The sequence below is a fragment of the Macaca fascicularis genome, chromosome 9 (assembly GCF_037993035.2).
Source record: "Macaca fascicularis isolate 582-1 chromosome 9, T2T-MFA8v1.1".
NCBI classification, from domain to species: domain Eukaryota; kingdom Metazoa; phylum Chordata; class Mammalia; order Primates; family Cercopithecidae; genus Macaca; species Macaca fascicularis.
In genome coordinates, this window is record NC_088383.1 from 21,832,883 (window position 1) to 21,848,903 (window position 16,021).

At 42.1% G+C, this 16,021-nt stretch overlaps 1 protein-coding gene across 2 annotated transcripts in view; it reads right to left on the bottom strand.

The window, feature by feature from the left end:
* The window catches only part of NEBL (nebulette), a 377,590-nt gene that overhangs the window by 219,196 nt on the left and 142,373 nt on the right, over positions 1-16,021 (bottom strand). For both annotated transcript variants that reach the window (XM_005564770.4, XM_045399653.3), the window contains exon 3: positions 8,488-8,572. In XM_005564770.4, the coding sequence (XP_005564827.1) occupies positions 8,488-8,572 (85 nt within the window). The remainder of the gene's footprint in view (positions 1-8,487; positions 8,573-16,021) is intronic.

Consider the following 16,021-nt stretch of genomic DNA (forward strand, 5'->3'; position numbering starts at 1 on the left):
TATGTATATAATGATATATATATATAATGATGGAAAACACATATACATACACACTCCTAAGACATTAAGTGGTATTCCTATGAAGAATAATATATGCTAGAATAAAAAGATTCAAAGCCTTGGAAATTATCCAATTCTAAGGAAAACTTATATAACAGATATGTTCTCTGTCCAATAGCAGAAATACAGTTAAGAGCTTTTAATTTCAATGGTTTACAAGCATTAAAGCCATTCTAGAGGTTTTTTTAAAAAATCAGTATTAAGGTTCTACAATTGCTTAATTAAAAATAGAATAGAATTCTTGGCTTTACTATATTTCACTTTTTTGGTTTAAGTAAATCACTTGGAATTGGTATATTTAGCTGTCTGGTGTCTAAAATACTGTGTGCTTAGGAAGCTAACTCAGTAGCTAAAGATGCTTATTAGATTTCCCTTAGAAGACATTTACAGATCATGGATTCCTGTAAATAAGAAAAATTCCACAGAAATAGGAACTCAGTGTCAGTCAAAAGGGGTCCAGAGCAGTTCTACCAGTTAGGATCAAATTTGTGTCACCTTAATTTCTGATTTAGCATCATCCTGATCCTCGACCTCACCAAAAATCAAGACAGAGGGAAGGAGGGAGAGAAGGAAAGTCTAATTGCTCTCTTTCGACATTTTGTAATGAGAAAAACTCCATTTTACAAAGCACAACCCATATTTTGGAGACCCAGGTATCTCATTTCAGAATACAATACAATTGTCCCGAATGGAAGCTTTTTTAAAGTATGATGTTAACACAGACAGGGTCTCACTCTGTCACCCAGGCTGGAGTGCAGTGGCATGATCATAGCTCACTGCATCCTTGAACCCCTGGCCTCAAGTGATCCTTCTGCCTCAGCCTCCTAAGTAGCTGGGGCTACAAGCATGAACCACCATGCCTAGCTTGTTTATTTTTATTTGTTAATTTTTTTGGCAAAGACAATGGTCTCCCTATGTTGCCTAAGCTGATCTTGAACTCCCGGCCTCAAGTGATCCTCCTACTTCAGCCTACCAAAGCATTGGGATTATAGCCATAAGCTACTATGCCCAGCCTGATTTAATACTTTTAAAGCATTCTCCTGGATAGATAGGCTATATATTCAAATGCCTAATTCAAGGGCCAGTTACCAGATTCTGACCACTTACTCATAACAAATAGCCTAGAGCCTGCCCGCCCAAAGTACAGCTCTCACACCTCCACCGTGAGCTCTAAGAATGATGGAAAGGGAGGTAGGGTGGGCCAGGAGGGAATCAAAGGACCAACTTTCCAGGCCTCGGGAAACAGATGAAAAGGATGCAGGTCATTTCAGGAGGGATGAGAGTAGAACACCAGGTCCCTGTGATTAAAGGCTCAAAAACCCAGTGGTGACACAAAAATAAAAACATCTTGGTTATTTTCCTGTCTCCCACTACCGATATTTTTGTCTCTTACATCATTTCATCCAGGATTAAAATGGCGGGGGGTGGGGCAGGGCAGAGGGCGGGGATCTGACTTACGGGAAACTGTGAGGATGAGAGAAATCGCAAAGGTCGGAGGTAACATCTGCTTAGCATGCTGTGCTCCCTGAAGGAAACGTACCACATCCAGTGAATTCGTCCCCTTTGAAGTTCTTACTCACATTCACCCATTCCTATATGTGAAACATAACCTCTCATCATTTACATTGCCTCAAAACCTTGAAAAGAAACACGCTGAAGCTTCTCCCAATGAACTTTTACCAATTCATACATGAGAAAGTGCTTACTCGGAGAACAAGAAGCATCACCATGGATCAGAAGACAGCATCAAATGGTGGAAAATCAGAAGGGGGAAGTGTAAAGCTGCCAAAATTAGGTTCAAAGAAAAGAGAAAGTTAGAAGGCAAGCATAAAAGGTTTCTTGTCCAAGACCAGCAGAACCCACTAAAAACTATCTGGAGAAACAGTGTTTGTGTTTAGAAGTCTGAAGTTGTCCAATGAGACAAGACATAATAAGAGGGCCAGCCGCAGTGGCTCACGCCTGCAATCCTAGCGCTTTGGGAGGCCAAGGCGGGCAGATCACTTGAGGTCAGGAGTTCGAGACCAGCCTGGCCAACATGGTGAAACCCCGTCTCTACAAAACAAACAAAAATTAGCCGGATGTGGTGGCACATTCCTGTAATCCCATCTACTCAGGAGGCTGAGGCAGGAGAATTGCTGGAACCTGGGAAGCGGAGACTGCAGTGAGCTGAGATCATGCCAGTGCACTCCAGCCTAGGCAACAGAGCGAGACTCCGGCTTAAAAAAAAAAAAAAAAAAAAAAAAAGAACTCAATAAAGAGCAGAGTCCCCTAGCGTTAAAAAATGGGGAACAATGAATGTACATTTGGAAATGGGATCCAGAGCTGAGCAGGACACAGCAGACTGTTCTAAGATTTTATTATGCATCTGCTGCAGAAAGGTATACAGGCCTCCAACTCCCCAAAAGTGCCTTAAAATATACTTAAAATACACTCCATTCTCTCTGCAGGTCTTGTTGCAGTTTTAACTTTTTCCTATTTTTTATTATTATTAATATTATTTTAGATATAGGGTCTCACTCTGTCACCCAGGCTGGAGTGCAGTGGTGTGATCGTAGCTCACTACAACCCCAAATTCCTGGGATCAAGTGATCCTTGCACCTCAGCTTTCCAAAGCACTGGGATTAAAGGAGTGAGCCATCAGGACTGGCCTATTTTTTATTACGTTATTACCACCCTCTCTCCCACTAGACCATAAACCCCCTGAGAATAAGGGCCTCATCTGGTTTCACTCACTGCAGGATATCCAATTACTGACACACAATTGGCATTCAGTGGCAAATGAAATTTAGGTCAAGTTTATGATCGGGCAATCATACAGAGTGGGATTTGAAACTTATGGACAATGCTATCCAAAATAGCTCTCCAATTGTCTTTGGACAGTCAATGGAGTTCCTCAGTCTGGGATTCATTGCTTTGAAGGAAGTCAGACTTCAGCAGACATACTTTAAGATGAAACTCCCATCTGAGAAAGGTTCTGCTTTAGGTAATACTTACCAGTAAGGTCCACCTTACTGAATGGTTAGGTGACAGATAACTGAGAGAGAAACCCTCTGGAAATGGAATATAAAATAAGAAGGTTCAGAAACGTGCCAAGGGCAAGCCACATTACCGCCTTCTTGAGCTTCCAAAGGTTTATACTAAACACGTGCCTTCATTTCTCCCAAAAGATGTTTAACTATTATGTTCCCTATAAAAAAATCACTTTGCCTTCTCACCCTTACTACTGTCATATATTGTACTTCCTACGAACCATGTTTTTATGACTCTGCAGAAACCTGGAAGATTAAAAAAGAATCAACATAGATTACAAAAGAAAGACTCAAAGGTTCCAGAATGATTTGCATTCTCTCCATTATCATTTTCCATCTTTCACCATATCAGCCCTCATAAATTACACACACTCCATTTAAGAGCACAGTGAGCCCCAAATCCCTCTTATTTTCAACATGATTGCAAACAGCTAAGCCAAGCACATAATAGCTAAGCCAAGCACATAAACAACTAAGTGGGGAGTAGCTATCGTTTTGTCTTCATTTTAAGCAGCCTGTTTCAAAAATATGCTCTACAGAAGCCCAGATTTCCTTAAGGCTCTGGGGTTGGGAAGATGAGCAGGGTCAGGGGGGTTTGGAGATGCCAGGGGCTTACCTCCCTCCCCTGCTTCAATCATGACAGTTCCATGTTGTTGTCTTCTCAGTGGGAGCTCCCACTCAGAATTTCATCGGAAGAACCATTTCAACGGCTTTGAGAAGTCTCCAGACCCCTGGTTCAGAGCACCCAAGCATCTATGCCTTCCCTTCCAATAAGAGTGTGCTACACAGCCCAAAAAAGGAAACGCTTTCTACCACATGATATTAAAATAATCAGTAAGCTTCTTTTTCTGTTTTTTGGGTTTTTTGTTTGTTTGTTTGTTTCTTAGAGTCTTGCTGTGTCAGCCAGGCTGCTGGAGCACAGTGTTGTGATTACAGCTAACTGCAGCCTCCAACTCCTGGGCTCAACAGGATCCTCCTGTCTCAGCCTCCTGAGTAGCTGAGACTACAGGTATGCACTATCATGCCCTAATGTTTTATAAAATGTTTGTAGAAACAGCAGTCTCCCTATGGTGGCCAAGCTGATGTCAAACTCCTAGCCTCAAGCAATCCTGCCACCTCAGCCTCCCAAAGTGCTAGGATTACAGGCATAAGCCACAGCACCCAGCTAGAAATTTCTTCTTTAAGGGGCTTTTCATCTCATCTGGATGTTTTAAGTTTAGGGATCACCCAACTTACAAGAGTTTGTGTTCCAAAACTTTTGTTTCTGAGTCGGGGCTTTGGATCTCACTTTCCTAAAGAAAATGAGGTGAGCCAGGCCCAAGGCAAGCAGTAAAAGCCTGACGCCCCCCACAGCTGAACTATAATGTTGCTGATTCCACCAGAAGCAGTCTTACTTTTGCTTCTTGTTGAATGGACTACTGTGGGCCCGTTGGGGCGTCTAACCACTCTTTATCCTATTTCTTTGAAGCAGTTCATGCTGTGATGTGTGATCAAAAGGGAACTAGTGACTATAAAAGGGCTTTCCCTTCCTCTCTTCCTCTTGACTGCCAAGGTCCAGGGCAGTCCACATCTACTGCAGTCAGGGGCTGGCCGAGTGGATGTTCACCAAGTGCTGGATAAAGCCTGTGAACCACTGGCTCTAAAGAGCTACTCTTGGTTTGTTTGTTTATTCGCAGTATTTCATAAAATTTTCTTATGACAATCTGGCACCTGATATAGATTCCAAAAAACCTTGAGAGGATTTAGCATTTAGATTAAAAATATTCACAGTGTTTATAACCCTCTCAAGAGAAGAGAAGGGGGAAATAAAAAGAAAAGAGAAAATTTTTAAAGAAAGAGATAACAGTGGGTAACTATAAATAACTTTTTAGATTGGATTGGAAAATAATTTTTGATTTTCTTTATGTTTGGCTCATTTGGTAAGCTAATGAACTAAAAGAAGTGAACTGGTTTTAACCACACAATTCTAAAAGATTTCGGAATTTGAAAACTTGGAGCTATGAATAGATGTGATTCATTTAGCACCACAAATGATCAAAACAAGCCTATAAAATATTAATAGTCAATTTTCCACCAAAACCAGTGAGCTGTTCAGAATTCCAGATATCAAAACTCTAAGGAAATGCTCTCATGCAGAATCAAATCATTTAATAGGCTAAAATGGATTCCAATGCCATTACTGAGTATCACCATTAGGATAGACACCTATCCACGTTTTTGCAAAAATGGAAATATTCCTACATTAGTGTTCTCACCTCTCACCCAGAAAAAAAGAAATCATAATGACTTCTTCCTACTTATACTTAATGCCAAATTCTACCTTTACATATGCTACATCATCCCTTGTATTACAATTCTTTGCTTACAGATCTTTTCTAGGTGCTTTCTGAGCAAGGGGACCAGAGTACTGGTGAAGAGTGTGGACATCGAGGGCTCAGAGATCTAGGTCCCATTCCAAGGGCCTATTCCATACCAGCTAAGTGTGAAAGGGCAAGTTATCGAAATTCTCTAAAGGTTGAATGTTTTATCTAAATAGAGATGATACTAAACACCTGTATCATTGAAGCTGTTTGTGATTAAATAATACATGTAAAATTAGGTCCTTGGAATACAGCAGTGCTGTTGATGATGATGATGTCTTTATATCCCAGTGCACAGAGTAGGTAATCAATACGTGTTTTTTGAATTGCATTGAATTTCCCCATGTTATCTGCTTGATGGAGCCCAATTGCTTCTAAAGAAGAGGACATTTGAGCGAAATCTTTATAAAGATCTGACGCCTTCCCCTGACTGCTGCTTGGCAATCCCACAGATCTTTGCACATCTCGCCATTAGCTCTTGTCCCACCAGCCTGTAATTATTTGTATATGCTGCCCTTTGAAGCTTGCAGTTGGCCACATCAGGGAGAATAAAATCAGCCATTCATAAAACAGTGACCTTGTTTTTCTTTGCATCTCCAGAGTCAGACACATAAAAGGAAAACAATAAATGCTTGCTCCTGGGATGTGCTGAAGGCATCTATGACCATTAACCGAGCCCAAAGGGTGTGGTGTGCCTTCGAAAGGGAGGGGACAGTGTTTATATCAGATTCTTTCTCAACCTTGAAGGCTCCATTCAAATCTCACGTCTAGCACAAAGCACTACTGAGTCCAATCCACACTGATTCTTCTCTCTTTTTTTTTTTTCCCCCGAGATGGAGTCTTGCTCTGTTGCCCAGGCTAGAGTACAGTGGCACGATCTCAGCTCACTGCAACCTCCGCCTCCCGTGTTCAAGCAATTCTGCTTCATTCAATCTCTCGAGCAGTTGGGATTATAGGCATCCGCCACCACTCCCAGCCAATTTTTGTACTTTTTGTAGAGATGAGGTTTCACCATGTTGGCCAGGCTGGTCTCGAACTCCTGACCTCAAGTGATCCACCCACCTTGGCTTTCCAGCCTGATCTTTCTCTTTTTCAGTCCTTACAACAAATTAAATATAGTCATTCCAAGATGTGTGTTAGTCCTCTTTGCTCAGACACCCTATAAATTTATGAAGGGAGGAGAAACTAATTATAAATTATTTTGCACAGTACTGAAGTATATCACAGGCAGGAAATGAGTATTTGATTGCTTGATTTACTTCTATGTCCAGTGTGTACTTGTCCAGAATTACCTGATGAACCCTAACTTGACGAGAAGAAAGGCACGCTGGATCTGCACAAAGCCAAGTTCTGGTATCCCCGAGGGTGTGAATGAACAGAGGTGTTCTTGCCAGCCTCCGTAATAGTGTCTCTCCTTGGCCAGCACTCAATTTTTGTAGCCAAAACCAGTACACAAACACCAGCATTTCACACAAACTAAAAAGTAGCTCCCAACCATGTATTCATGGCATTGTTAACCAACAGTAAATTCCACTTGGAGATTATTTCCTCTAATTAAATGGACTGAGAAGTGATCCCAAGTCTCCCAGAAAGAGACTACAGGCAACTGCAACCTCCCTTGTGGTCAGATACACCATCAAGGAAATGATTCAATCCCAAGCCAATGAAAGCTGCCTGCTCAGGCCGGGCACAGTGGCTCACGCCTGTAATCCCAGCACTTTGGGAGGCCGAGGCGGGTGGATCACGAAGTCAGGAGTTCAAGACCAGCTTGGCCAAGATGGTGAAACCCTGTCTAGACTAAAAATACAAAACTTAGCCAGGCATGGTAGCAGGCACCTGTAATACCAGCTACTGGGGAGGGTGAGGCAGAGAACTGCTTGAACCCGGGAGGCAGAGGTTGTAGTGAGCCGAGACCACACCACTGCACTCCAGCCTGGGCAACAGAGCAAGACTCCGTTCTCCCATCCCCCCCAGAAAAAGAGCTACAGACTGACATTTTCTAAGCCTGTTAGCTGAACACCACTTTCCTTCACAAATTCTGTGCTTTTCCCTTTCACATACCAGGAATTCTCAGGGACCATCATTATCACCATCGTAACAAGCCTCCACAGTCATAGAATATCTTCTCACTTTTTGAAATGCTTTCACACCTAACTACCTCATTTAATACTTACAGACACCCTCAAGACAGATAGATAAGATGGACTGCCTCAATGTACAAACTGTAGTTTCTCTGATGTGAACAGCCAGTGAACAGATGAAAGAGGCCTACAACCACCCAGGCTCCCCTACCTCCACCTGCCTTCTCCCCTCTTCCCTCCTTACTTCACCACTGACCAATGGATTGCAATGTAGTTGCTTGCTCCGTGTCTTCCTATGGGGTGCCAGGAAAGACAGCTTCTTTGAAAGAGAGCACCCCATGTTTACTAAAAGATCGGGTGTCCCTGCAGAAAACCCTGCCACTCACAACCCTAGTCTTAACTGATGTGTTTCACCATATTGAAGGCAAGTTGCCATCTAACATGGTTGACCGGGAGCCAATTGTGGTGTTCTCATCTTTGTTCATGCTGTCAATGTGACATATGAAAGAAATATGAACAAAGTGACAGGACGAAAACAAAGCCCGTGGCTGGTGTGAGATACACAGACGGGGTGTTAGCCCCACACGCACTGCAACTGGGTCAAGTTAACACCTTGTTTTTCCCCACATATGCGGTGTGGAAAAGCTATTTGTAAAACGTGTTTAAATATTTAGGACCAAATAAGTCAAGATTGTTAGGAAACATCAACTCTGACCGGAACTCATTACTCGCCCTAGTCCAACATGAATAACAAAACTGAGAATATCAGGACAATTCAAGACCGGGAACAATACAGATGTTCAACAATTTTACCCGGAATTCCCACACAGTCCTGCTTTCAGGCTCCACACCGGCTAGTGACCCGGCAGGAACAGGACGAGGACAACAATCTCAGAAGAGCAGCCTTGTGAAAAATCTTTAGTGCCAAACGAACAAAACAAATCTTCTAGAAGTTACCTGACTCTGCAATTCACTTTGCTGCTTCAGGCGAAGATTTTCAGGTGTATCTGCCACCGTGGTGAAGGACTGCTTTGGGTAGTGTCTGTGGAGAAATTTTTTAAAAGGACATAATTAAAATATTGTGCTACAAAACAACACTTTCACACATACCCATTGTTTTGCGCATCCCCCCCTTTCCCCACTCCGCAACAGCTGAAGAGGGACCTGAGTTTGGCTCACAACTTAACATTGGCTTCTCTTTTCTAAGGGCATCTTCACACATGCTCAAGGTTCTCCTAATCTCCGCCCTTCCTCCACCCCACACACCCTTCCAGCATGAGTGCCAGCTCATCCATCCTTCCACCAAACTTCCTGACAAAGAAGCCTCACCTCACTGTCCCTGCCCGTCTCCTCTCCGACTCACTCCCCAACTCTATGACTGCCTTCTGGCTTCTGTTTCTAGAAGCTTCTCTTGCCCATTATAATGACTTCCTGTGGACACAAGCAACAGACATCTCGTAGTCCTCCTCTTGGGTGGCCTCCCTCCATCTTGAAATGTTCTTTCCCGGGGTTTACACACACCCCTGGCTCAGCTGCTCCCTCTAGTGGTTCCTTTCCTGTCTCCTGCCGGCTCCCCTAAGTCTGGGCATCCCCCCTCTCAAGGTCCTCACCTGGGATCTCTTCTCTTCTCAGTCTACACCATCACCCGGGGATCACATCATCCCCGCAGCTTTGGGACCTCTCTGCGAGTGGACTACTCCCAAGTCTGAGTTTCAGATCCAATAGCATTTCCATTTGCAGATTCCATACCCAGCACAACTCCACCAGTCCAAAACGCAGCTGTTCATCACCCCACCCCTCCCTGGATCTTCTTTTTCATTTATTATATTAGTGCCCCATTGCCCAAGTCAGAAAGCTGGGAGTAATCTAGATTCCTCACACATCCAATCGCTCATTCACCAAATCTATTGATCTTATCTGCAAATATATCTCAAATATTTACTTATATAAACGTATATATGTGTATATGTCTCCATCTTGACTCCATTTTTTAATTGTCTGACACATTTATCGTTTAGGTGACTACAGCACCAGCCAGTCTTGCCCTTCTCATCTGAGAACAAATGTTCTCAAATGAAAATCTGATCACGTCACTCCCCTGAGTAAAACCTTCCCCGTTGATCTTGGAATAAAGTCTGGCCTCCTGTCTGCCAAGGCCCCATGGCCAGGCCTCTGCAGACTTCTCACTGAGAACTTCTGCTGCAGGGATCACTTCAGTCCCCGGAGTTCCCCCTTCTCGTTCCCTCTGCTCCCCTGAGACGTTATTCCCCTTTCCTGGATAATCCATCCCTCTTCCCACCCCACTTCCCATTTTTTATAAACTGTGTTTATTTTTCAGGTCTTGCCTTAGATGCCACTTTCTCCAGGAAGCTCTCCTGGCCTCCCGAGTTTGGGTCAGGAATGGCCCTCGGATGGACTTTTCTGCCCTTGTGCTAATGCTCATCACGCTCATGGCTTTTCCTATTGGCAGGCCTCTGCCTCACAGTACAACGAAAGTCCTGTGGCAGCAATGGTGGGCTGTCTTGTCCCTTGCTGGGGTACATTCCTGCCTATATCACTAGCACCTACTAGTGTCTGTCTCCTAGTGTGACCTTAATAAATACTTGTGGACAGAAGAAATGAAGGGATGGAGGGGGACAGAACAACCACCCAAAGAGCCCATGTCCTATAAGGCATGGCATCACATTTGTGCAAACATGTGGTGGTCTCTTATGTTCACAGATGACCCTCCTGGTGGTGAGGACATGGCATTTCCTCCCTGTGTGCGGGTAAAGACTCAAACACTGATTCAGAGCTGCCGTCCCGTCTACTCACTGCTCCCATGTTCGGCTGGCGCTGAGGAGATAGCTTTAGCACTGTGACCCCGTGGCCACAAAAGCCACAGAGCTCAGAGCTGCTCCTCAAAGAACATCCTCTCGTTCCCTCTGCTCCCTCTCTAGCCCCTCTCCTTTCTGGTATCCACATGTGTCTCTTCCTGTGGCTTCTCAAACGTCCTCACTGTCCTCACTGTTTCAAACTCGACTCTCCTCGTAAAAGGTTCTTTTCAGCATCGCTGTCCCTGGTGTCCCATGAGAAGGCTGATGCAGTAATCATTTGTCAGTGCAGATAAAACCTACCCAAAGCACGCTAGCACTTCTGAAATAAAGATTAAATATTGTAACTCCCATGGAGTCAGATTCATGGTAGGAAAATGTACATGCAAGTCTCATTTTTCTAGCATTCTTCAGGAATTCAATGTCCCATATAAGCCAGTGTTCCAGGTAGTTGGAGTTAACCCCATAACTGCTGGACTCATTTTAACTATTTTAATTAACATCCTTCAAAACCCTTTACATGATTTTCCTGCCTTCTTAGAGTATAAACAAACCTAGTTATATTTTTTCCTGATAATATAGGGTCATCTTAATAGATATTATCAGACCATGATATAAAGAAGTCATGCTTTTGAAGTTTATAAAGGTAAATAACCTAAATCATACAAGATGATTGTACTTGTATAACCGCTGGCCTGTCAGGAGATAATTTCTCACACACAGCACTCAGTTCTGCCTCGTCTTCTCTAGATAGTCAAGTTTGTTTAAAATGTTGGTAAATACTAGAGTTATTGATTCAAGCAAGTAAGTTCTGGCAGGTAAGGTCTTTTTTCTCCTTATGCTGAAGTCAGACACAATGTTGGCCACACTCTTCCAAGTGCTACTTCTGAACTATGTTCCAGACAACAGACAGAGGAAGTTGGGCAGACAACTCTGATGTGTTATGTAATGTTTGCAAGTTCCAGCTTGGAAAGTTGAACTTTACTGAACTTTAAAATGTAGCAACTACGTATGGCTGTATTTTAAAGCTATAGTAACAACTGAGCATGTTTTCTTGTGTTTTGTTTTACAAAATGTATTCTGTGGGATAAAGTTGCCACTGAGATTTTCAGGTATCTATGATGTTTAATTTGAAAATTTTACATATGGATTTTAACCATTTTTAAACTGTAATTAGAATCCACTCTCAAATGTGTTACAGAAACTTCAGCCCATTGGAAGATCCCCTTCATACTAACTTACAGTTTCACTCAGTTTGGGGGCATGCTTTGGGGGAACAACCTTCTTCTGCCATTTACATTTAATTTAAAATTCTGGGTTGGGCACAGTGGCTCACTCCTGTAATGCCAGCACTTTGGGAGGACGAGGCAGGTGGATCACTTGAGATCAGGAGTTCGAGACCAGCCTGGCCAACATGGTGAAACCCCATCTCTACTAAAAATACAAAAAAGTAGCCAGGCATGGTGGCACGCACCTGTAATCCCAGCTACTTGGGAGGCTGAGGCGGGAGAATCGCTGGAACCCAGGAGGCGGAGGTTTCAGTGAGCTGAGATTGTGCCACTGCACTCCAGACTGGGAGACAGAGTGAGACTCTATCTCAAAAATAAATAAATAAATATTAAAATTCTGCTTAATTGTTTAATTTAAGAGCATCCTGAGATTGAAAAGTGAACTGTTGGAGGAGTGTGCAATTTGTACCTCTTCACTATGTGTGCACAAATTTCCTCCATGCAAGACAAAAATGAATTCTATTTGGATAGTAATGAACTTCACTTGCTGCCCATACCACTAAGTTTGAAGCATCATTTCAGGAAAATAATCAAATTGTTCTCACCATTTGACTTTGCAACATGAAAGGGTGATAGATTTGAACTTATAAAATATATGCGTATAAATAAAACACTACTTTGATATGTTTGGTATGAGCATCAAACAAAGTTCTATCTGGAAAAAATACTCTGGGGAAAAAAAAATTGAAAAGCTTTTGCTGTCTTTTAGAAAAATATCCTGCTAACCTCATGATCAAAGTGCAAACTTACTAACAGACTATGCAAATGTACATTGATATCTAGGACTAGAAACAGATGACAATGCTTTGCACCTTTTCCAATTATCTTTTTAAATCCTAAGATTTAATGATTTTTTTAATAGTGGGTTAATCAATATGTAGTATAACTTTCTCTAAAGTGCATAACAGGAAGAAGGTATACAAAATTTTGATGTAGGAGAGAAAAAGTTCAAATTAGTATTAGTAACCAAATTAATAAATGCTGAGGGAAAGAAGGAATTTATACCTGAAACTACCAGGGGTCATGAGTACTAAAATGAATTAAAGAGGATTGGGGGATTCACATTATATTCAGAACTAGCAAAATTCAAGAGAATAAGATCTTAAAAAAAAAAAAAAGAAGGCTTAACTGTTGAGAGAGAGTGGGATGGCCTCATGAGTTGAGACTATAAGACTCAGAAGAAATAAGTGTAATTACAGAGATGGCAACTCATACTGCCTTATATTGAAAATAAAAATTACAGTATCTGTAGGAACCTAATTAATTTCAAACTCAACACATCTGAAAATCCCATCAAACACTGGATTTCTCAACATCATGTCCATGTAGTAATGTCCATCTAACCTAATCCAACAACACTCTACTCTGAAGTCACAATCTCGACTTCCACTCACCCACAACTCCACCTCTCCAGCAAAAAAGAAAAAGAAAAGAAAACCAGATACAGAAATAAACTGAGGGGCCGGTGGTCCTCGTGTGATTATAGAAGAGAGAAGTCAAGCATCTAACACGAATCGGTGGCACCATACAAACAGTTCTAAAGCCCTTTTCAAACACCGCATTTAAAAGGTTGTGAAAGGTCTTCCTAAAAAATTGTCTTGAACAGAATTCTTAAGGAAAACAGAAGATTTCTCCACCAGGCCTAGAGGAAAAATAACACTTTTTTCCTCCTTCATATTAAGAGTAAGAATGTAGGAAGAAGACACAGGGCATGAGAAATGGATGTTCAAAGAGAAACAGGAAGCAAGTTAAAAAAAAAACACACACAAACAAACAAAGGGAGGAATGGATGAATTGACACATTCATAAGTTTCCTGGAAAACAAAACATAATTGTGGAAATATGACATGTAACGCATTCAGAGCTGGTTGAGAGATGTGGGGAACATGCTGAAATGTTTAGCATCATAAACAGAAGTCTCTTAGATGAGCTATGCAAGAATTGGCTGAAGTGTGTGTATCAAGACTGAGCTGACAGTTGCAACAAATCCAGATTTCCATAAAATGCTGTATTAAAAATAAAGAGAGAGAGAATCAAGATAATAATAGAAGACTGCATCTGAAATAGCAAAGTTAGGTCACAGAAAGATGACTTCAAATTTTTTTTCTCTGTGAGATTCAGTTGTTAAAAATACAGGAAAAGTTATATGCAAATCACTAGACCAGAGCTCGTCAAAATGCAGGAAGCAACATAAGCAAATGGCAACCTCCATGGAGATGGGAATGAGAAAGAACATGACTGGGGAGAGCAAGAACCCAGAAACACTCTCTTTTTATCCAGAATCCAGTGCTTATAGGAGCGCAGGAGTCAAAGTGCCTGGATTTGTACTTGGCTAGTCTACCTTCCATCTGTGTGCCTTTGGGTTAGGCTTCTTACTCTCTGGCCTCAACTTTCTCATCTATAAGATAAACATAACAATAGCACAATTCAGGCTTGCTGCAAAATTCACACGTGTAAGTCATTTGAAACCATTTGTGGCTCATAGTAGGCACTCAAGAAAATGTCTACCATTAATTATAATATTATTATTACTATTAATACTACGGCTACTAACTACTGCTACTTTCTCTTTGCTCTCCTGCAAAGTAATTTAACCTCTGTGCTTCACGACCTTCATCTATATAGAGGGAATAAAATATTCCTGGTTCTCATGAAGTTGCTGCTGGAATCAGATGAAAAAAGTTTTATAAATGGAAAACTACTGTAAATGTGAAATATTAGTGAACAACTCAGACATATAAAGCTAAGATCTTCATGGATTTATTTTCTGTAAATCCCATGTTTTCATACTGTCCTCAGAGGACATTTGGCAATAGGCAACGTCTGTAGACATTTCTGGTTGTCACATTTGGGAGTGAGTAGGGAGGGGAAAATACTACTGACATCTCGCGGGCAGAGGCCAGGAATGCGGCTATCCTACAGTACAGTGTACAGCCCCCTCCCTGACAGACTCATCCTGTCCCAAATGTCAACAGTGCTGAAGTCAATAAACCTTGTTTAATAGATATAAATCTCTAACATTATAGGCAACCACTCATTTTAAGACTGCTAGCTCTAACAAATCTCTAAACTTTGTTTTCATTCCTGTCTCCTGGTGAAATCAAACAGCCACGACACCCTCTTAATCTTTTGCCATATTCTAAGTCAATTATATCCATCTCCATCTTCTCCCTCCTGAGCACTTAAGTCCACCTTCTCTGGCTTTCCATTTACCTGACCACTGTCGCATTTACACTCAAACTAGAGGATCTGACAGCAGAATTCAGATGTCAAAAGAATTTGTTGCTATATGATGATTTCCTTATGGGCTTTACGTGAAAATGAGTTAACACGGCGGGGCTGCATGCTAGCGTTTGAAAGGCGTGCTTACAAGGATGGCCCTTCTCTGGTTTCTGGGAACTTGAGTTTGGGGAGGGTTTTCTACCATCATTAACCACCAAGAGTGGTTCACTGTGCTGAAGCTGTTTGTACAAACAGCTAAACACCTGCTTTCTTTGTGGGTGTCTGGAATTTGGTGATAACCCACTCCCCCTCTCCACACCCCTGGGCACTAAGTCTCTAAGGAGCTTCGCTGGTTGGCAGTGTTTGACGTAGTTTGTCACAATTCATTGCTGGAGGAGTTAAACGCATCCCGTGTGGCTCTGCTGGAACAAGCGTCTTGTTTCCTCCTGACCTGTCCCCATGCATTTTACCTTTGCTGATTTTGCTCTGCATCTTTTCACCATAACAAATCATGGCCACATGAATAAGCGGGACTGTATGCTGAGTCTTGTGAAATCTCCCAGAGAATCATCAAACCTGAGGATGTTCTTGGGGACCCCCAGCACAGGCCCCTTTGTGCGTAACAAGCTTTCATTCGTAAAGGAAGAGGTATACTAACACATTTAACATATTATCTATCTTTTTAAAAAATATACAACTTTATAGTTAAAAAAAAAATTTCAAATAGAGTCTCACTCTGTCACCTAGGCTGAAGTGCAGTGGCAGGATCACACATCACCACAGCCTTGACCTCCCGGACTCAGGTGATCCTCCCACCTCAGCCTTCCGAGTAGTTGGGACCAGAGGCAACTGCCACCATGCCCGGCTAATTTTTGTATTTTTTGTTGAGATGGGGTTTCACCATGTTGCCCAGGCTGGATCTGGAACTCCTGGGCTCAAGCAATCCAACCACTTCAGCCTTCCAAAGTGCTAGGATTACAGGCATGAGCCTCCATACCTGGCCATATTTTTTAAGACCATTTAAAAAGCAAAAGTTCTAACCCTCACATTATGAAACTGCTTTTTAGCTCCTCCTCTCTGAGTTAGGAGACAGACCAATCTCTTTGCTTGGCACCATGTTTCACACTCTGATTTTAACCAAGGAAGTCATTTTGCCCGAGGACCAAG